Here is a 21815-nt window from a genome sequence, read left to right on the forward strand (position 1 = left end):
TTATGAAATAAAAGCAGTATTTAGACATCTATAAATGCCAAAGCCCATTCTTCATTAACAGCAAAAATAAAAAATTTCTCACAAAGAATAATAATCTAAATGTTGATCAGGTACAATTATTGCAGAGCTTGGAAAACAATGCCAAAAGTCACAGAACTCTGAAGTTGAAAGGAACTGACCTTCTTTGGAATATGCTTTGCCTAAAGTTCAGCTGCTATGGCAATAACATCATTCGTTGTTGAATAGGTTTGAATTTTATCTGATGAAAATGTGAAATTTGGGAACAACTCACAAAATATGGAAGTATAAAGTGACTTTTATCTGCTGTTATGGGCTGAGCTGTGTATGTGGAATTATGCCAGAAAAACATGGAAGATGATCTGATGAGGCCAACGACCTCTTCAAAAGGATACTGTGACATTTCATGAAAGCAGGAAATTAATAATTAGGTACAGAAAACTCAGTCAGTTGCTGATGAGGTTGTCTACTTAGTCAGTTGATCTAAATAAAGCAAATTGTATTAGCAAGACCTCTTTCATAGGATCTTCTGTGAGATAGTGCATTACTCAGGTCCTGAAGATGTTGAGCCAAATCTTATCTGTGCTAGTGTCTCTAATACTGTTAAAATTATAAATGTATCCGTGTATTAGCATTAAACAGTACTCCCTTCTTGTGTGATGATAAGTGTTTATCTTTGATTCCGTAATTATTATATCCAAGATCTCACAACCTTATTCTATTATCCTATTATAAAACAGGAAAAAAGTATTAATAGATATAACAAGTGACTTACATTTTACTGCATTCCAGGTAAGGGCAGCATTTATTTGATAATGAAAACTGATCAGGAAGCAAATGTCCCTTTTTTTCATTTTGTACATTATGGCAATTAGTAGTTCCATCCAAATCATCCTGCTTTCTACTTTTCTCTTTGACTGCTTCTATATCTATCCATCTATTCTCCTGTGAAATTAAATATTAAATAATTCACTAATGAAATCTTATAAACTAATCCTATTTTCCTTCAAATGAAATTGGGATAATGTAAGTGCAAGCATAGTATACAAGAAATAGAGAAGGCACAGTGGATATATATTGTATATAAAATCACTCTGATCCTATTTTTTAGCATTTAAGCAAGGCCAGTTTACTTTATGGTGAGCATAAGATAGAAAAACAGTATATGGTTTCCACCCTCTGTCAACTCACCAAGCTGACAGAGGATACTGGTGCAAGTATCACAGATAATTCCACACTTGATAGCATTTTCACGCACAACAGTATCCAGAGTGTACTAAGAATGTGTCAACAATGGTTCTTGCTCATGCAAGAAGCTGATGAAGGATGAAAAGAACTGTGTGGTTGAACAGATGGGCTAAAATCTGTCAAATGACAATACACTAGATCCTGTCATGGTTGGTGTGTAGCAGCAGAAAGCTTATAACAAGACTAGTGTGTGGTGAAAGTGGTATCAACAGATCGTCAAACCAGATGTTAATACTGCAGGCTGTTTATAAAAGTCTGCTGGTGTGGGAAGTGTTATCATGGTACATGTCAAGTCTCCTGATACTGGCAGATCAATGTCTGAATACCATATAATTGCTGACCAAGTGCATCCCTTCATGCTTGCACTTTAACAAGCTAGTAAAGGTTACTTCCAGCATGATAATGCACCATATTATAAAGCCCTTAATGTTCAGGAATGGTTCCAAGAGTATGAAAGTGACTTTGGTTGCCAACCTTTCTTTGGCCTGCTCATTTACTGGATCTCAACTCAACCAAGCATCTGTGTAATGAGTTGCTCTTGGCAGGAAATAGGTGAATAGGCCAGCATCCCTGTAGAATACTTTTGGCACCTCACAGAGTTTCATGCCCGATGATCTTGGGGTAAATGAGATGCTACTCAGTGTATTTTTAAAGACCAAATTCCACTGAGAGATGGATGGTAAACAAATTAATTATTTGAATGGCTGCTTACATTACAATTGTAATAACATAATTTATTTGGTTTCATGCCTTGTCTGTGATTCTCTTTATCTTGATTCCTTAGTTAACCCTTTTTAGCTTCAGCAGCAGCACTGTATGTTTGTTTCAACAAAATATACTGAAAAGAGTGATCTATCCCCTTCAGTTTTACCATCTATTCAACAATTATGTTGAATTATAAATAAAGATATAAAGAAGATTAATTACAGCATAACTTAAGTAAGGTTAATAGAACACCTCAATTCATATAACATGGTTTAAAATGCTATATACACAAAAATTATCTGTCATTAGCCACCAAACGAACAATTTCTCCATAAAAGCATTTGCAGAATCAGTATTACCAAAAGTTGGATTGAATTCTTTCTAAGATGACCTGTTAAATTTTAAAAAATCACTGGCATTCAGCTATAAGAAACCAGAAAGTGCAATTTAACAAGAGCTGTGATTTATGTTTTAATATAAATTATACCAAATCACCATTAAGTATACCAATGATAAAGAAATTTAAAAGCTATAATTAGAAATAAAGATAATTTAATTTCTGCTACTCACCTGTAATTAAATACAGTGAAACCTCTCTAAAGCAGACACCACTGGGTCAAAAGAAAGAAAGTCCATTACACAGTGGTGTCTGTTTTGAAGAAGTATAGCCAGTTTCAATAATGTGAATTGCTTTATTTAGAGCATTTCATTTTCATTATGGATAATTAGATCAGTTACTAATTTTAGTCCATACCCATTGTTTCTGCTCACAGAATTCTTTTAATGTAATAGAATACAAACTCTTTATCCTTTAATAAGTCAAAATTCTTCACTTTTTAAATTTCTGCATGTGGCTCTGCTGCAAACAGTAAGTTTCTTAAAAAAATAACATGCAGTGTAATGCAGAAAAATTCTGACCAGTATTCTAGGGAGAAACCTGCATCCATGAACAAATGTTGATAAAACCTCCATATAGTGCTACTTAAGTGACTGCTGAGTGAAAGTGGTAATGTGTTGAACCAGGAAAATTGTCATTGTCTCTCAGTCAAAAAGCTGGACACCTTAAGATTCACTAAATCAGCTATAAAAATAATATCAAGTATCACGTAACATTTTAATTGAAGTATGATATATTCAGATATGCCAAAAATCAGCAAGGGCTACTGATAAAAATTATCTCTGCAGTCCATTGGTAGCCCCCCTTGAAAGAAATGTAGTACAGCTGTATACAAGCTTGCTACAGTACTTTGTTTCCCCCCCTTTTAATCCTAGCAATAGCATCTATCAGTTTGTCAATAAAATTGACAAACTGATAGATGCTATTGCTAGGATTAAAGGGGGTGTAGTGATCTATGCCAGTGGAACTGCATCGGACAGTCCAAATAAGTTTGTAAGAATTCCTTACCAGCAGTGAACCTATTAATAACATATTGTACTGCCTGCTCTGTGAGAATCCATGGCCACCACAAGTCTAATTAGTATTACTGTAATGATCTTCACTTGCTTTCATTCAAATCCCATTGACATAAACACACCGTGGAGATGGGGGAAACCCCTGGTGCCGTCAGACAACTAACACAATTTGACCTAAACACACGTGTGTCAATTACCCTTGAAAGTGCCCACCCAGGAAGGTTTAAAATACAAAAAGGACACCTATTAAAGTGTTCTCATTGATATTAGAGAATATCCATTTTGGAGAGATCATCTAACATGATTTCTAATACTTCTGACTGAGACCCAGTCATTAGTGTCCACAACAAGAGGTGTCTGTTAAAGGAGGTTTTACTGTATTAATTAAGGTTGGTAAAATTAAATTCATATTAAAAAACTCATTAACATTATTACAGATTATCAGAACACTAATGGTGGGCATATATACATGTTACTTAAATGTAATAGTCATGTTTGACAAACAAGGTTCATGAATCAAACTTTTTTGAATGTTAAAGAACACACTCCTACTCTCATTTTCCCTTTCCCAGTGCTTATGTCACATCAAACTGACTCAACATTGCACTGTCCACCAATGTCAACTGGATGCACTTCCTTAGTGCTACTGCTAACACAATTATGAGTTTGACAATTAATTTAACATATTCAAGAGTAGAAATGAGTCAGACTATCACATATCATATGTGACTGTCTGACTTATTAAATATTATTATTGTTAACTGATTATAAGTTCAAAAATAAAGTACTGTCAACAATGTACACTTTAAGGAACAATTTCTAGAGCATAAGATGGTGAAGAATATCTGAATAAAAACTAAATAACACTTTGTTTGCCTATAACACAAAGAGTTTTTTCCCCTGCAGTAAAAGGTAAACTGCAGGTATTATCAACCCACTGCAGGATGGGAGCCTCCTCAACTCATGCTGAGGGAAATGGACCATAATCTGCCATGACCGTATTTAGCAGTTAGGGGCTTGAACCCCGGTCTATTCAAAGAGCTTGTAATACTGCACTCCCGCACATGACCACTCACTCGGCTACGTAGTACCTGACAACTAATGCTCATTGAAAATAAATCAGTCCTCAGGCAAGCAAGTTTCCAAAAATATTTTTTAAATCAAATAATTAGAATTTAAAAATTCATAAATCACACAAAGTTTGTTATGCCACTAATGTTCAAGAGGGAGTGTAAGCATACACTGAGCATATGGTTGATATATTCCCTGTCCTAAACATGAGCAGAGCAATTTTGAAATACGTATTAATAAATAAATAAAAATAACATTAGTATTTAAACTAAAATCTGAAAGAAAAGTAAACTTGCCAGAAAGCTGAAAAGACACATGAATATGAAAATAAATTCTGTTAACTAATTTTAAATAATTGTTCTTTCTATGTAAGAGTAAGCCAGTAAATGTCAAAAGTGGCTTAACAGTAATTGTTATCCACATCTGAATTAATGCATCAAACAAAAAAAAAATAAAAAAAGGTCTGAAATGCTAATCATAAAAACTATCATTAAACTGTATAATCACACTGATATGATAATGATGAAATTTTTTAACTTTTCACTCACCTGATTGGATAGCAACTGTTCCCTTTCATTCCACATGTTATTGTCTGCTGTAATATCTCTGTTGTTCTGTAAACTGCACTGTTGCTGTCGTTCTGCTTGTCCTTTGTTCACACACCTCAATTTTTCTTTAATCAAGTTCTCACTAATTTTCCTCTGCCTTTTTTCAACATGCTCTCTTTTTTCATCAAAATATTTTGGATTAATTTTCTTTGTAAGCTCAGCAAAGTGATCTATATTATTTCCCGGCTCAATAATTTCTTTGTGTTTGGTTTTCCCTTCAAATTTGACTTTTGTTTTGTGAATCTTTTCACTTCTGGTATTAGATACCTCATGTTCAATATGCTGTAAGAATTTTTCTGAAGTGGTGAAATGATCACAAGATTTTAAACTACAGTATTCATGGAAATGTTTTTGTCCTTTTTCTTCAATGGCTGCTTTCCTGTATGAAGTTAAAATAGAAATGCATAAAAATGTAATATTGATAGTAAGAGAAAAAATAAAATAATGCTAGCTGGGTGTTATTTAAATTCAGTAGATCTCATTATCAAAATTGAATTTAACCGTTTAAATTACTTTCAAATTATCATATAATATTTAATATAAAACTATTGAGAGGTGCATCAGGTATATATAGAGTGTATTTCCTAGTTCATGGCTATATAAATAAAAAATAAATCTGCAGGATGGAGGCCTCCTCAACAAGTGATGTTAGCATTAGTAGAGGCATTTGATGCAAGAAAGCAAGCTTATGCAGCATCAGCCAAAAAAAAAATAAATAAATAAATAAATAAACAAATTAAAAAAATAACCACTTCCACTTCACCCCTCTGTTCGTTTGAAATACCTGTCCAGCTGAGCCTTAAACTTATTTAGGCTATCAACTTCCACGACAAGGGATGGAAGTCTGTTCCACCAACCACCCGCTGGCTAAAGGAAAATTTCCGCACGTCTATCCTACATCTGTCTTTCCTCAATTTGAATTTATGCTCTCTCAGGTGATTATTCTGAGCAAGAGGAAGAATCCCATCAGCACTGAGCATGCTCAAACCATTCAAGGCTTTATACACCTTTATCAGATCACCTCGCTGGTGCCTAGTCTCCAGACACTGTAATTTGCAAAACTTAAGCCTTTCTTTGTAAGAGCAACCCTTTGTTCCATTCACTAATCTTGTTGCCCTTCTCTGTACTTGTTCCAGCAGCTCTACATCCTTCTTGAAATGAGGCCTCCAGTCCTGTATACAGTACTCTAGGTGTGGCCTGACCATTGCCTTATACAAGGGAATAATCACCTCCTTATCCCTGCTAGAAAAATTTCTATATATCATTGACAATACACCATGAGCTACTCTTGCAGCCCGTCTGCACTGCTCAGAGAACTTCATATCTGCCTGCACAACCACCCCCAGGTCCCTTTCATTCTCTACCACTGTCAGTGTAGTACCACAGAGTTGATACATTGCTCTGGGGTTGCTGTCTCCCATATGTAGTACTTTACATTTGTCAATGTTAAACTTCATTTGCCACCTCTCAGCCCATTTGCTCAACCTTTCCAGATCCTGTTGCAGCAGCATAGCGTCAGTAGTGTCCTTAGCAACCCTGCCAACCTTTGTATCGTCTGCAAACTTGGACATTAAGCTTGATATACCATCATCAATATTATTTATAAATACAGAAAACAATAATGGACCCAATACTGAACCCTGAGGGACTCCACTAATAACATTAGTCCACGATGAGCAGTGTCCATTGATTACCACTCTCTGTCTTCTCCCCATCAACCACCCCTTTATCCATAGCAGCAATTTGCCTCCAATGCCACACTGCTCCAATTCGTGCAGCAATCTTCCATGTGCAGCAGTATGAAAAGCCTTTCTAAGATCCAAGTATATAATATTATTATTATTATTAGCCATATGGTGCAAGGAAGCCTGAGGCTTATGCTGCACCAACAAAAAAAAAAAAAAATTCCCGAGTTACCCTGAGAGAGAGAGAGAGAGAGAGAAGAAGCAGAAAGGAATCGCCAAGAAAGAGAAGAATGATGATATCCAGCTTAGGACCCTAGGTTTGCCAAGCCCATACTCACCAGATGTGAGCCCCTGGGGTTCAAAGTTATTCCCTGCATCCAGACCATAATCTGCTATGCTGTTCCAGTGCAGGTTGGCAGATTGACCATATTTAGCAGTCAGGGGCTTGGAGCGTGTGCTATTACACTCCTGACCATTCGGCTACAGGATGCCATGGTTCATGGTTATACAAATCCCTTCAACTACTTCCAGAAGAAACCTGAAAATTTTGCAAGAAGCTTCTGTCAGACTTAATGTATCAGCAGTCAAATTTTACATACAAATGTGGTTCATTTTTTGTCTATAGGCGTATGTGTACACCAGAAACTTAAGTGTTATTAGCAGTGGTAAATGAGGCAAGCTTACACAGCATCAACAACAAAAGGGTCCCATCCCCTCTAATAATCTAATTATTTCTAAAATTTATTAAAACTACCCACTTCCACAACAACAGATGGAAGTTGTTCAACAAGCCGCTGGCTGAAAGCAAATTTGAGTGCATCTACCATGCTTCCTCAATTTAAATTTGTGTCCCCTTACTTGTGTTATCTGTGCAAGAGCATGTATGCCATTAATAATTAGCTTACTCAATCCATTCAAAGCTAAATGCCTCAATCAGATTTCACACAGGTTCCTGGATGCTGCAATTGCAGAACTGAAGTCTTTCTTGGTAAGAGGATGCGTGTGTGTTCTCCTCACTGATCTCATTAGTATTATTATTAATATTAAAGTGGCAAATCATGAAAAAAAGAAGCTTATATAGCATAAGCAAAAAAAAAAAAAAAAAAAAAGCGCTACCTACATTTCCCATATCCCCTATCCATCCCCTTCTAATAGTTTGTTTAGTCCTTTCTTGAATTAATTAAAGCTACCCACCACTGCAACACCAGATAATCAATCCTGCTGGCTGAAGGTAAATTTCCACACATCTGTCCTGCAACCATCCTTCCTCAATTTGAATTTATGCCACTTGTGTGTGTGTGTGTATGTGCGCGCGTGTGCGTGTGTTTGTGTGCGTGTGTGTGTGCGTGTAGTCTGAACAAGAGGTAGGATTCCATCAGGAACTCGGCTTACTCAACCCAGTCAAAGTCTTAAACACCTAAATCAGATCTCCTAACAGGTGCTGGTCTCCAGACACTACAATTTACAGAACTGAACCCTTTGGAGCAGAATGGTATTAAGGATAAACTGCTACAATGGATAAAAGGATGGTTCAGTGGGAGAAGACAGAGGGTGGTAATCAATTGGTGCTGCTCTTCGTGGACTAATGTTATTAGTGGAGTCCCACTGTTGTTTTGTATATTTATCAATGATATTGATGAAGGTATATCAGGCTTAGTGTCGAAGTTTGCAGATGATACAAAGGTTGGCAGGGTTGTTAATGACAGTAATGGCAGTGTGCTACTGCAACAGGATCTAGAAAATTTGGGCAGATGGGCTGAGAAGTGGCAACTGAAGTTTAACCTTGACAAATGCAAAGTACTGCATATGGGTAGAAGTAACCTCAGAGAAATGTACCAACTGTGTGGTACTACACTTAAGGTGGTAGAAAATGAAAAAGACCTGGGAGTAATTGTGCAGTCAGATCTGAAGTTTTCTGAGCAATGCAGACAGTCTGCCAAGGCAAGTCATGGGGTTTTGTGAATGATATATAGGACTTTTGATAGCAGGAAAAAGGAGGTGATTGTCCCTCTGTATAAGGTAATGGCGATGCTCTCATAATTATCCTCAGTGGTTCAATTCACTCACTTGCTGCCTCCCTTAAGATAATAGGGTATATGCCAGGAGCCTTACTGGCCTGTACGCTTTAAAGTTTTTTCATTAAATAAACATGCGAAATTTCAAAATCATTAATTACATCTTTTTCAACTTCACTCCCATAATATCTCACTGACACAAAGGGTTTTTCCTCTGTAAATATTGATACAAAGTAACTGTTAAGTTCATCTGCCACTTCAGCTGGGGTATCTAATACTATCCCAAGTTCATTACCTAAGAGTCCGATTTGCTATGTTCTTCTCTTCTTTGCATTTAAAAGAATGAAGAATTCCCTATCCCTCCTCTTTGCTCTCTTTGCCAGCAATTTCTCATAATCTGCCTTTGCCACCGTAACCTTTTCTGTGGGACTATTACAGATCAATTTGTAGCTGTATAAGCTTCAGTACTTTTTATTTGCTCTGTAACATTTCCATGGTGTCTTTTCTGCTCAAGTAATCTGGGAACTTCCTTATTCATCCAACTTGGAATCTTCCCTGTGGAATATTTTTTTAATGGTATACCATAATTCAATTGTGAGATATCTACCCAGTTAATAGAGGCCACGTAGCATCTTAAGCCATCATAATTTCCTTTCCTGAAATTATAACCCAATCAGGAAAGGAAATTATGATGGCTTAAGATGCTACATGGTTGTCCACCATAGAACTCCATGATCACTTCCTGCTTCTGAACCAGAAGCAGGAAGTGATCATGGTGAGGCAGTGATCATGGTTAGTTGATGAGGTCTAGAGTAATCTTTTTCCCCTAGTACTTTCCCTGACATGTCGAATCAAATAGCAATCATCTAGTTGATTTGAAAATTTTGTATCCCATGTGGAGTTTCCTTCCGATATTCCTGGTGACAAAACTCCATGAGTTATCCTAGCAGCCCATCCACACTGCTCAGAGAACATGCCTGACTGCACAATCATTCCCAGGTCTTTTTCATTCTCTACTACCTAAATTGCATACCATGATGTCACAGTGTAATCTCACATTTATACTATGACAAGCCAATGTCAAGGTTCTTATTTTTGCAAAAAGATGGCACAGTGCCATCTGATACAAAAAAATATCTCAGCTTTTATGGTAATAATGAGGTTAATAATTTCCTTGGAATGGGATTGAAACACATTTGCACAATTTGGTGGGATAAAAAATCAGATTATGTTCTTAATTCTAAATTAAGATGAGTAAGAAAATGGTAAACAGTGTTCTTTTCTGTTCTGGCATCCAATATTTTGTGTTGAAGTCCCTCATATAATTATGAGAGCTTTCTTGAACTCAGGGGAGGTAACCATAGACTGAAGATGTGCAAATGTGACCCCAATTCACAAAGGAGGATCAAAGGCCAACACAAGTAATTATAGACCCGTGAGTTTAACTTCTGTTCCAGGAAAATTAATGGAGGCACTGGTTAAAGAAGCACTGCAGGATCATCTAGACAAGACTTTGGTTATAGCTCGGACACAGCATGGTTTTGTTAAGGGGAAGTCTTGCCTGACCAATTTGATTGGATACTATGATGCAGTCACAAAAGAACTGGATGCAGGGAATAACTTTGATATTATATACTTGGATCTTAGAAAGACTTTTGATACTGTTGAAAATGGAAGACTGCTGCACAAATTGCAGCAGTGTGGCATTGGAGGCAAATTGCTGCTATGGATAAAGGGGTGGTTGAGGGGGAGAAGACAGAGAGTGGTAATCAATGGACACTGCTCATCATGGACTCATGTTATCAGTGGAGTCCCTCAGGGTTCAGTGTTGGGTCCATTATTGTTTTCTGTATTTATAAATAATATTGATGATGGTATATCCAAGTTTGCACACGATACAAAGGTTGACAGGGTTGCTAAGGACACTACTGACGCTATGCTGCTGCAACAGGATCTGGAAAGGTTGAGCAGATGGGCTGAGTGGTGGCAAATGAAGTTTAACATTGACAAATGTAAAGTACTACATATGGGAAACAGCAACCCCAGAGCAACGTATCAACTCTGTGGTACTACACTGACAGTGGTAGAGAATGAAAAGGACTTGGGGGTAACTGTGCAGACAGATATGAAGTTCTCTGGACAGTACACACAGGCTGCAAGAGTAGCTCATGGTGTCTTGTCAATGATATACAGGAATTTTTCTAGCAGGGATAAGGAGGCGATTATTCCCTTGTATAAGGAAATGGTCAGGCCACACCCTGAGTACTGTATAGAGGTCTGGAGGCCTCATTTCAGGAAGGATGTAGAGCTGCTGGAACAAGTACAGAGAAGGGCAACGAGATTAGTGAATGGAACAAAGGGTTGCTCTTACGAAGAAAGGCTTAAGTTTTGCAAATTACAGTGTGTGCAGACTAGGCACCAGCGAGGTAATCTGATAGAGGTGTATAAAGCCTTGGATGGTTTGAGCATGATCAATGCTGATGGGATTCTGCCTATTGCTCAGAATAATCACCTGAAAGGGCATAAATTTAAATTGAGGAAAGACAGATGTAGGATAGATTTCAGGAAATTTGCCTTTAGCCAGCGGGTAGTTGGTTGGTGGAACAGACTTCCATCGCTTGTTGTGGAAGCTGATAGCCTAAATAAATTTAAGGCTCAGCTGGACAGGTATTTTGAACGAATGGAGGGGTGAAGTGGAAGTTTTTTTTTTTTTTTTTTTTTTTTTTCCTGGCTGATGCTGCATAAGCTTGGTTTCTTGCATCATATGCCTCTACTAATGCTAATGCTCAGTCATGGGATGAACAATTAAAGTCATACAAGTTTCTAAAATGTGTTTTGTATAGTGGAAGACAATCAACTATCCAAAGCACATTCCAGAATGTGTTGATCAGTTCAGTTGTTTACAATACTTACATGGATATCTTTTCACTGCCAGAGTTTTAAGTTATATTATATTATAAAATAATAGTGATTCTTCAGTGCTGTATGTATTATACTAACACAATGGGGGGGGGGGGGGGGCTTTAGATAGAATTATCACCAGGCCTTAAAAAAGATTTTCACTCACAGGATCAATCAATGTTATGAAGACTGATCCTCACTCATCCTGTCTTCACTTTAAATATGTTTAGCCGACCATCTACACTTTTAATGTTTTTGAGGCTAAATATTTTCTAAATATAGCCTAGAAAACTTTGGCTTTGAGCAATAGCTCAGTGAATGGAATGCCGACAGCATGATTGTTACAAAACCATTTGCTTCTAATTCGCAGTGTTCAGATTCTTGCTTGTCCTGGTGCACTATCAGAGAATGGCAATTCAGAATTTATCTTTACTCTTAACAATTATGATGAGAGTGAACGAGGACAAACTATGCCTCCAATCAATTTCATTTTTGCAGACACTGCTATATAGTCTCACTGGTATTTATTTCAAATTTTGTTTCTAATTCAACACCTCCAGTTTCTCTTCCATCCCATTAAGCTTTATCTTAAAATATACAGTCAGTTCTGCTATAATGCGAATTTTCTCCAACACGATTGATATATTAGAGAACAATGCGACTATAACGCAATTTTCGCATTGGCTCATGCACGATTTTGTCTGCGAATAACACCAGGTGAATGTAAAACCTGGCACCAAGCTGAACGTAACAACCTGCATAGCAATGTATACAAGTTTATGAAGCTTCAAAAATGTTAAACCTCAAATGTGTGAGAGCTATAGTTCCCATTTACTGTAACTGTATTGGTCAGAGACACTGTTGTCACTTGCTGTATTCACAAGATTTTTTGTTCGAACAGAAATTTCGTGAGACTGGATAGTGTGAGCGGAGGAGCAAATTTCTGGAGGTCACTACCATAAAACAATCAAAACAATTTGCAGTTCCTGGTTTATTGGGCTTTTCTGTTAATGGAATCTAATTATAAACTGGTAGTAAACTTGATCTTACTGGATTCTTCTGTGGGTTTTTATGTTATCGTAAGATGTGTTTCCTCTTCAACCATATAAAAAACATATAAGTTTTCAGAATCTTCTCTTTTGTGCGTGCAGTGTTCATTGTTATGATTGCTTAATTAGTATGTATATATTACAGTAATAATTAAGCTATGTACGTAAGTGTACATAGTCTGCGACCAATACAACTAAATGGGAAATATAGCTCTCACACATTTGAAGTTTGAGATGTTTACATGCAAACTCAATGTATGAGATGATAACAGTGTTTTTCCACCACATATTCTCACCTTACACACACACACACACACACACACACACAAACTTCATGTATCTCTTACCTCAATTCACCCACGTGTGTTATCTTACAAGTGTGTGTCTTGGACTGTTCTCTCGCATTTGTTAACTTGTCTTTATAAAAAGTGTATTCATACAACATCCCAGACATGGGTAAGTGTCGTGGTTCCAAGAAGCCAAGCAGTGCGTGTAAAAGGAAAGCATTAAGTATAGAAGAGAAACTTGAAATAATTAAACATTTTGAAAGAAATGAGAGAACATGTGATATCTTGAGAGCAACAGGCTTAAGTAAATCCACATTGAGCACCATCAGAGACAATGCCGTGAAAATAAAAGCTACGTGTATAGCTGGAACAACTTCAAGTGCCACAAAGTCAATTAGAACAAGACCTGAAGAAATGGAAAGGCTACAAAGCATATGGATTGAAGACCAAACCAAAAAAAAATCAGGAGCAAGCTTTCTCACAGTAAAAGAGAAAACAATAACTATATATGAAGACCTTAAAAAGAAATCGCCAAATCCTGCAGAAGTAGCTCCTTTTAATGCTAGTAGTGGCTGGTTTAGTGGCTTGACACACTGCTATTCTTTTCATAATGTTAAGCTGTCTGGTGAAGCCGCAAAGGCATTTCCACCTGTGGTACAGAAAATAATTGAAGGCGGCGGCTACACATTGGAAACATATACCTTCAAGGACCTAGATCTCTAAAACAAAAAAATTACATGCGAACTCAATGTATGAGATGATAACAGTATGTTTCCACCACATATTCTCACCTTACACACACACACGAACCTCATGTATCTCTTACCTCAATTCACCCGCGTGTGTGTGTGTTATCTTACAAGAAACACATGCCTTAGGATTAAGGCTGTGAAAGATTGCTTAACTGTGATGTTCACCGCCAATGCCAGCAGAGACTTGAAGTTAAAACCAATAGTGGTTTATTACTCTATCAATCCATAAGCTTTAAAAGGAATTGTGAAATCCAGCCTTGGTGTTCACTGTAGGTCTAGCACACATATGGGCAGCCTGCGGGCCGTATCCGGCCCTAATCTATTTCAGCGAAGTTTGTCTGATTCATGGTGGGAGAAAACATGGTGTGTTCTACTAACTCACATGACTTGCACAAAACACACTGTTTTCTCCCACCAAGGTCTCTTTCTCACTTTGACTAGCGGCGTGTGTGAACATGTTACAACGTACCAGTTCGGTGCCTGCATTGATGTTGTGTTCTGTTCAGTGCCTGCGGTGTAGAAGACAGTTTGTTTGACAGTTCTGAACATCGCTTATAAATTTGAGACAATGTCAGGGGTTATGTCAAAAAAAAAGAAAAGTAGATGCAGAGAATCGTCAATTTCAAGACAACTGGACGGAGGATTATTATTTTATTCTGAATAAAGGATTTCCTGTATATTTGCTGTGCAAGGAATCTGTATCTGTCAACAAAGAATACAACTTGAAGAGACACTTTACTTCGAGACATGCGGATCACCAAAAAATTGGACAACTACGAAAAGATGAAATACAGAAGTTGAAGAAGAACTTGGATACCCAGCAGCAAATGTTCAACAAGCAAAGAACGCAGCACCACAGCATTGTCAAAGCCAGCTTTGTGGTAAGCGAAAAAATCGCTAAGCATTCTAAGTCATTTGGTGAAGGAGAATTTATCAAAGAATGTCTGCTGGATGTTGCAAGTATAATATGTCCTGAAAAGAAAAAAAGACTTCAAGAATATTCGTTTGTCGAGGCATACTGTTGTCCGACTGATAGAAATTATGGCTGATGATATCAAAAAAAGTTTAAAAGAGAAGATTGCAAGATTGAAAGCATTTTCAATTGCTTTGGATGACAGCACTGATGCCTCCGATACAGCACAACTAGCAATATTTCTTCGAGGAGTTGATGCGGATTTCGACATCACAGAAGAATTATTGGCACTTTGGCCGTTAAAAGGAACAACTACCGGTGAAGATATATTTGAAACAGTCACAACAGTCTTCGAGAGATTTGGGCTTAAATGGAGTTCACTATCTGGCATATGCACTGATGAAACCCCTGCAATGGTTGGTGCACGGAAGGGATTTATTGGAATAGTTCACGAAAGAGCAATAGAACTACAGATCCATCAGGAAAATTTAACAAATTTTCACTTCATTATCCACCAACAAAATCTGTGTGCAAAATTGACTAAATTCACAAATGTTATGGAAGCTGTAGTAGCCAGTATTAACTTTATTAAGTCGTGCACTTAATCACCGCCAATTTAAGGAGTATTTGGCAGACCTATTTTTGGATTATGAAGATGTGTCTTATTATTGTGAAGTGAGGTGGTTGAGTAAAGGTAAAATGTTAAAACGATTTTATGATCTGAGACAAGACATTGCAGATTTTATGGACATAAAAGGAAACACAATTAACCAAGTAAAAATGATGAGTGGGTGTGTGATTTAGCATTTCTTGTAGATGTCACCGGATACCTAAACGAACTGAATCTGAAATTGCAAAAACAAGGACAATTGGTTCATGAACTGCACGGACATGTCAAAGCTTTTTGTAATAAACTAAGATTGTTGGAAAGTCAGATAAGAGCTAAAAATTGTTATCATTTTCCTACTCTAGCAACTCATAAAAATATCCCTTATAATTGTTATGGAGAAGAAGGGCGCCTCCGTAGCCAGATGGGAAGGAGCAGCAATGCATAGCACACGCTTCTTGATTAGACCGGAGTTCGAGCCCGTCACCACCAAATACAGAGGATGCAGAAAGGTCAAGGGAATGACCACTGCATATTCCCAGAGTAATATGGCCTTAGTTGCTAATGCTCCTAAAAACCAAATAACATATGGAGAAGAACTGAAGGCACTAATAGAGCAATTTGATACAAGGTTTGCCGACTTCCAAAACAAAGAATCCACATTCGCTATATTTGCTCGTCCAATGGATGCTGATGTAAATAATGTGGCAGAAAACTTACAGATGGAACTTATTGAGCTTCGGGCGGATTTTGTGCTAAAATTCCAATTTAAAAACATTGCTTTGACGGATTTTTATAAATTTTATTTGGTGGAAGAAAAATATACAAATTTATGCGCCTTTTCAAGAAAAATCATTTGTCTTTTCAGCAGCACATATATGTGTGAACAGTTTTTTTTTCGAGGATGAAATACAATAAATCAAAAATTCGGACAAGAATAACAGACAAAAACCTCAAATTCTATGCAATTATCCTTAAGTAATATTAATGTCAATATTGATAGTCTCTTAGTTGACGTACAAGGCCAATCTTCACATTAAATTTTTATGCCGTTCATTATATTATAAAATTTATGTAGAGCTTTATACCAAAGCATTACATTATAAATAAATGAAATACGAAGTAGCAACTTGTTTTAATTCATTTAATATTAATTTATTTTATTTAATCATTTGGTCCGGCCCTTGACTTGGAGACAGAATGGTAATTTGGCCTCCGAACTAGGAAAGGTTGGATGACTGGACAAATATTCACTGATATTTTAGTTGAAGCTTACAATGACGCTTTCAAGAATTATTGCAAGAACAAGAACATAGATTTTAAAATTCTAATAATTCTTGATAATGCACCAAGCCATCCTCAGACAGTTGCTGAACTCTCTCCGAATATCAAATTCAATTTTTTACCTCCAAACACAACCGCTCTACTACAGCCCCTTGACCAGGGTGTGATAGCAGCATTTAAGGCTTACTATTTAAGGTGAACATTCAAGATGTTAATTGCTGCTACTGAAGGTGACAAGGCACAAACTGTTATAGAATTTTGGAAGAGATTTAACATCAAAGTTGCCATTGATAATGACTTTAGAAGCCTGGAATGATGTTACAAAAGACTGCTTGAATCATGTGTGGTGGAAACTTATCCCTCATTTAATTTGCGATTCTGAAGGCTTTGAACCTTGAGAGCAACTAAAACAAATCAAAGCAGGTAGCGTTGCCCTTGCAAAAGAAGTTGGTTATGAGGAAGTAGAAAATAAATTTGATGAATTTGAGGTATTGCTCAAAACATCAAAGGCAGATATTGTTGGGATATCAGAGACGTGGTGTCACACAGATATAAGGAATGCAGAACTGGAATTTGGGGAGTACAATGTCTACAGAAAGGATAGACTGGATAGGAATGGAGGAGGGGTTATGCTATTAGTTAAGAAACACATAAAAACCAAGGAAGTGAAGCCAGTGGACATCGCTGGACAGTGCAGTGTCGAGTCAGTTTGGTGTGACATAAGCATTGAGAGATCAAAATTGAGAGTAGGAGTGTGCTATAGGCCTAATGACTCTGATGAGTATAATAAGAAACTGTACAGGGAAATAGAGTGGGCCAGTAAATCAGAGAGTCTTATAATGGGGGATTTTAATTTCCCAGATATTGACTGGAATTTGTGGGTTGGTCACTCACACACTAGCAAGGCTTTTGTGGATTTATTGGATGATTGTTTTCTATGTCAGCATGTTTGGGAGGCAACTAGAGGGAGTAATACTCTGGATTTGATTATCAGCAGTGATTCTTCATGCATTAAGAATCTGCAGATAAATGAACCACTAGGTGGCAGTGATCACAGTGTGCTGAAGTGGGATTTACTCAAAGAGGTAACTACCATTAGGGGTAAAGGGAAGGGTTATTGCTTCCGTAAAGGCGACTACGATGGACTGAGACAGTATTTAAATTCTATACAGTGGGACCAACTGATGATGTTACCAACAGCAAATGCAAAATGGGAAGCATTCAAAGAACTTATCTTGGAAGCTACTACGCTTTACATACCAACTAAGAAATATTGTTCAAGGTTTAGGCCTAAATGGATGTCAGATGAACTGATGAGGCATATGGCAGAGAAGAAACATGCATGGGATACATACAAATTAACACATGACACAGAAGCCTATGATAGATACAAGTTGATCTGTAACCAAGTTACAAAGGAGGTTAGGCAGGCGAAGGCAGATTACGAGAAATCTTTGGCAAGGGATGCAAAGAAAAACAGCAAAGAGTTCTTTACTTATGTAAACTCTAGAAGGAAGGGGATGAATCAGATTGGTCCACTTGATATCGATGGGTCAACTGTTGATGATCCTGCTCAGGTAGCTAACAAACTAAATGAATATTTTGCATCCACATTCACACATGAGGAGTTATTTAACGAGGGGAAAGCCAGAGGTGTATTCAACTCTAGCAGTAAGCTAGAGAATCTTGTAATAACTGAGAGTAAAGTGGAGGAGAAATTGTTGAAGATAAACACAAGAAAGGCACCCGGGGTGGATGGGATATATCCAGTTATATTAAAGGAGGCAGCAAAGGAAGTAAGCAAACCCTTAGCCATAATTATGAGAGCTTCCTTGGACTCAGGGGAGGTACCCACAGACTGGAGATGTGCAAATGTGACCCCAATTCACAAAGGAGGATCAAAGGCTGACACAAGTAATTATAGACCTGTGAGTTTAACTTCTGTTCCAGGAAAATTAATGGAGGCACTAGTTAAAGAAGCACTGCAGGATCATTTAGACAAGACTTCAGTTATAGCTTGGACACAGCATGGTTTCGTTAAGGGAAGTCTTGCCTGACCAATTCGATTGGATACTATGATGCAGTCACAAAGGAACTGGATGCAGGGAATAACTTTGATATTATATACTTGGATCTTAGAAAGGCTTTTGATACTGTTGCACATGGAAGACTGCTGCACAAATTGGAGCAGTGTGACATTGGAGGCAAATTGCTGCTGTGGATAAAGGGGTGGCTGAGGGGGAGAAGACAGAGAGTGGTAATCAATGGACACTGCTCGTCGTGGACTAATGTTATTAGTGGAGTCCCTCGGGGCTCAGTGTTGGGTCCATTATTGTTTTCTGTATTTATAAATGATATTGATGATGGTATATCAAGCTTAATGTCGAAGTTTACAGACGATACAAAGGTAGGCAGGGTTGTCAAGGACACTACTGACACTATGCTGCTGCAACAAGATCTGGAAAGGTTGAGCAGATGGGCTGAGAGGTGGCAAATGAAGTTTAACATTGACAAATGTAAAGTACTACACATGGGAAGCAGCAACTCCAGAGCAACGTATCAACTCTGTGGTACTACACTGACAGTGGTAGAGAATGAAAGGGACCTGGGGGTGGTTGTGCAGGCAGGTATGAAGTTCTCTGAGCAGTGCAGACGGGCTGCAAGAGTAGCTCATGGTGTATTGTCAATGATATATAGGAATTTTTCTAGCAGGGATAAGGAGGTGATAATTCCCTTGTATAAGGCAATGGTCAGGCCACACCTAGAGTACTGTATACAGGTCTGGAGGCCTCATTTCAAGAAGGATGTAGAGCTGCTGGAACGAGTACAGAGAAGGGCAACAAGATTAGTGAATGGAACAAAGGGTTGCTCTTACAAAGAAAGGCTTAAGTTTTGCAAATTACAGTGTCTGGAGACTAGGCACCAGCGAGGTGATCTGATAAAGGTGTATGAAGCCTTGAATGGTTTGAGCATGCTCAGTGCTGATGGGATTCTTCCTCTTGCTCAGAATAATCACCTGAGAGAGCATAAATTCAAATTGAGGAAAGACAGATGTAGGATAGACGTGCGGAAATTTGCCTTTAGCCAGTGAGTGGTTGGTTGGTGGAACAGACTTCCATCCCTTGTCATGGAAGTTGATAGCCTAAATAAGTTTAAGGCTCAGCTGGACAGGTATTTTGAACGAACAGAGGGGTGAAGTGGAAGTGGTTTTTTTTTTTTTTTTTGGCTGATGCTGCATAAGCTTGCTTTCTTGCATCAAATGCCTCTACTAATGCTAATGCTAAAAAATGAAGATGTAGAAGAGTTTCTAGAGTCTCACAATGAGGATCTATCTACTGAACATTTGCAACAACTTGTTGCAGCCAGTCAAGTGGAAAGTCAAGATGAGGATGACGATGAAGTCCAGCAGGCTGCCCCACAAGAACTTAAAACAGCAGAGTTATCAGCTGCTTTAAGTGGAATTGAAAAGCACCTGTAGTGAATTGAAGATAATGATTATAATGCTGAATGTAGTAGGATGGTGCTTGGTGGCATTTGGTTGTTGTTATGTTGTTGTTATTTTAGTTTTTAGGAGCATTAGCAACTAAGGCCATATTGCTCCGAGATATGCAGTGGTCATTCCCTGACCTTTCCGCATCCTCCGTATTTGGTGGTGACGGGCTCGAACCCTGGTCTAATCAAGAAGTGTGTGCTATTCACTGCTGCTCCTTCCCACCTGGCTACGGAGGCGCCCGGTGGCATTTGGAACCATATATTCAGCTCCTGTATGAAAAGAGGAGGCAGGAAAAGCAACAAAAGCTAGATAGCTATTTTAAACTAGCGCAGAAGAAAGAAAATCAGGACAGTGAGTCACACCCTTCCACATCGGGTATAACAACATTTCGTCCTAAGAATGATAACCCTCCTTCTACCTCTACGCTATAACTCACCAGCTACAGCCCTTCACCACACCCACTTCAAACAAGCAAACTTCATATCTTGTCAAGGCAAAGTGCTATATTTACTGTAATATTTATTAGAAATTTAAGATGTGTTAGCATATTTATTAGGTTTCTAACTGTTTTTTTTTAGTGTTTTACTTATCAGGCTGAATTTTTTTGAGTGCTCTGCCCCTATCCCTATTTTTCCCATAAGCTCTGTTGTTTTTAATGTGTGACGTACCATAACACAGAGATTTTTAGCAACACATCAACACATGTACGGTGTTATAGCAGAACTGACTGTACCTTACACTTTCTTATAGAAAAAACTTAAACAGAATTTTAAAATGTGCCACAGTTTTCCAAGTTTACTTGGCAACAAAAATGTCCATAATAATTAAAGACTAACCATACAAAAGTAGAACAGAAAGACAAGCCAAGTTATGATGTTTTCAGCTTGCCCCCACCAACACCATAATCACAAAACTTTTTGCAATATAATTGAAGAATGAAAATATGATAGCAATAATAGCCCATTTTCTTGTATTGATTCAACTAAACATGACATGTGCTAAGTTTTAAAGTAGTCATCCCAATGAAAAGTTTCACACTTAATATAGTTCATTATTGGATTAGAATTTTCCTGGGACAGCACATTCTCTTTCTCCCTCAGATTACAGAAAACTGTATGTGACTATGAAATAAGCAAATATTTTAGCCCAGAATTCCTTTTAGGTGCAGATGCTGAATAAGCACACAAGAAAAATTTGCCTTACAGGGAAAATGTCTGTGAACTATTTGTTGTTCAGGAACTAAATAGTCCAAAAGTCAACAACTAGCAATTTGCTGAAGAAATGGAAGTCGATGGTGATAGTGAGCCCACAAAACAACCAGGTAGGCATAAAATACCGACCAAGAGGCAATGATATGTCTCAGTTAGCTCATCTCTCCAAAAGACACCAAATAATTTGACAGGTAGATATGGAGCTGCAAGTGGCTACAGAAAAACATATAAGAGTTTCCATGACATGAAGAAATGTCATAAAAAAAGCAAATGTACTCAGATGGCATGGTTCAAAGTACACAAAATCTGAAATGTGGAATAATGAAATTCAAGTCTAATGGAAATGTTTGGATATGGAGGATGCTTACTACTGCAGTGCATTATTTCAATGTCATAGGTAAGGGATGGAGGATGTGTCATGGTCTGGGGTTTTTTCCTGTGGTATGGGCTAGATGCAATATTTACACTGCCCCTTACCATTTTGAATTCAGCATGTCACAAAGGAGAACTATGAGAATGTGGTTTCAAGAGAATAATATCAGAATATTGCAGTGG

At 37.7% G+C, this 21815-nt stretch overlaps 1 protein-coding gene across 1 annotated transcript in view; it reads right to left on the reverse strand.

Annotated features, from left to right (window-relative positions):
- LOC150085516 (uncharacterized) overlaps window positions 1-21815 on the reverse strand; it is a 372167-nt gene that overhangs the window by 74557 nt on the left and 275795 nt on the right. The window contains exons 9-10 of the mRNA XM_090374587.1: window positions 5004-5442; window positions 794-963 (exon numbers count right to left, since the gene is read on the reverse strand). Coding sequence (XP_090230713.1) covers window positions 794-963; window positions 5004-5442 — 609 coding nt within the window. The remainder of the gene's footprint in view (window positions 1-793; window positions 964-5003; window positions 5443-21815) is intronic.

The sequence above is a fragment of the Mastigoproctus giganteus genome, chromosome 5 (assembly GCF_048544385.1).
Source record: "Mastigoproctus giganteus isolate SK-2022 chromosome 5, ASM4854438v1, whole genome shotgun sequence".
In the NCBI taxonomy this organism is placed as follows: Eukaryota; Metazoa; Arthropoda; class Arachnida; order Uropygi; family Thelyphonidae; genus Mastigoproctus; species Mastigoproctus giganteus.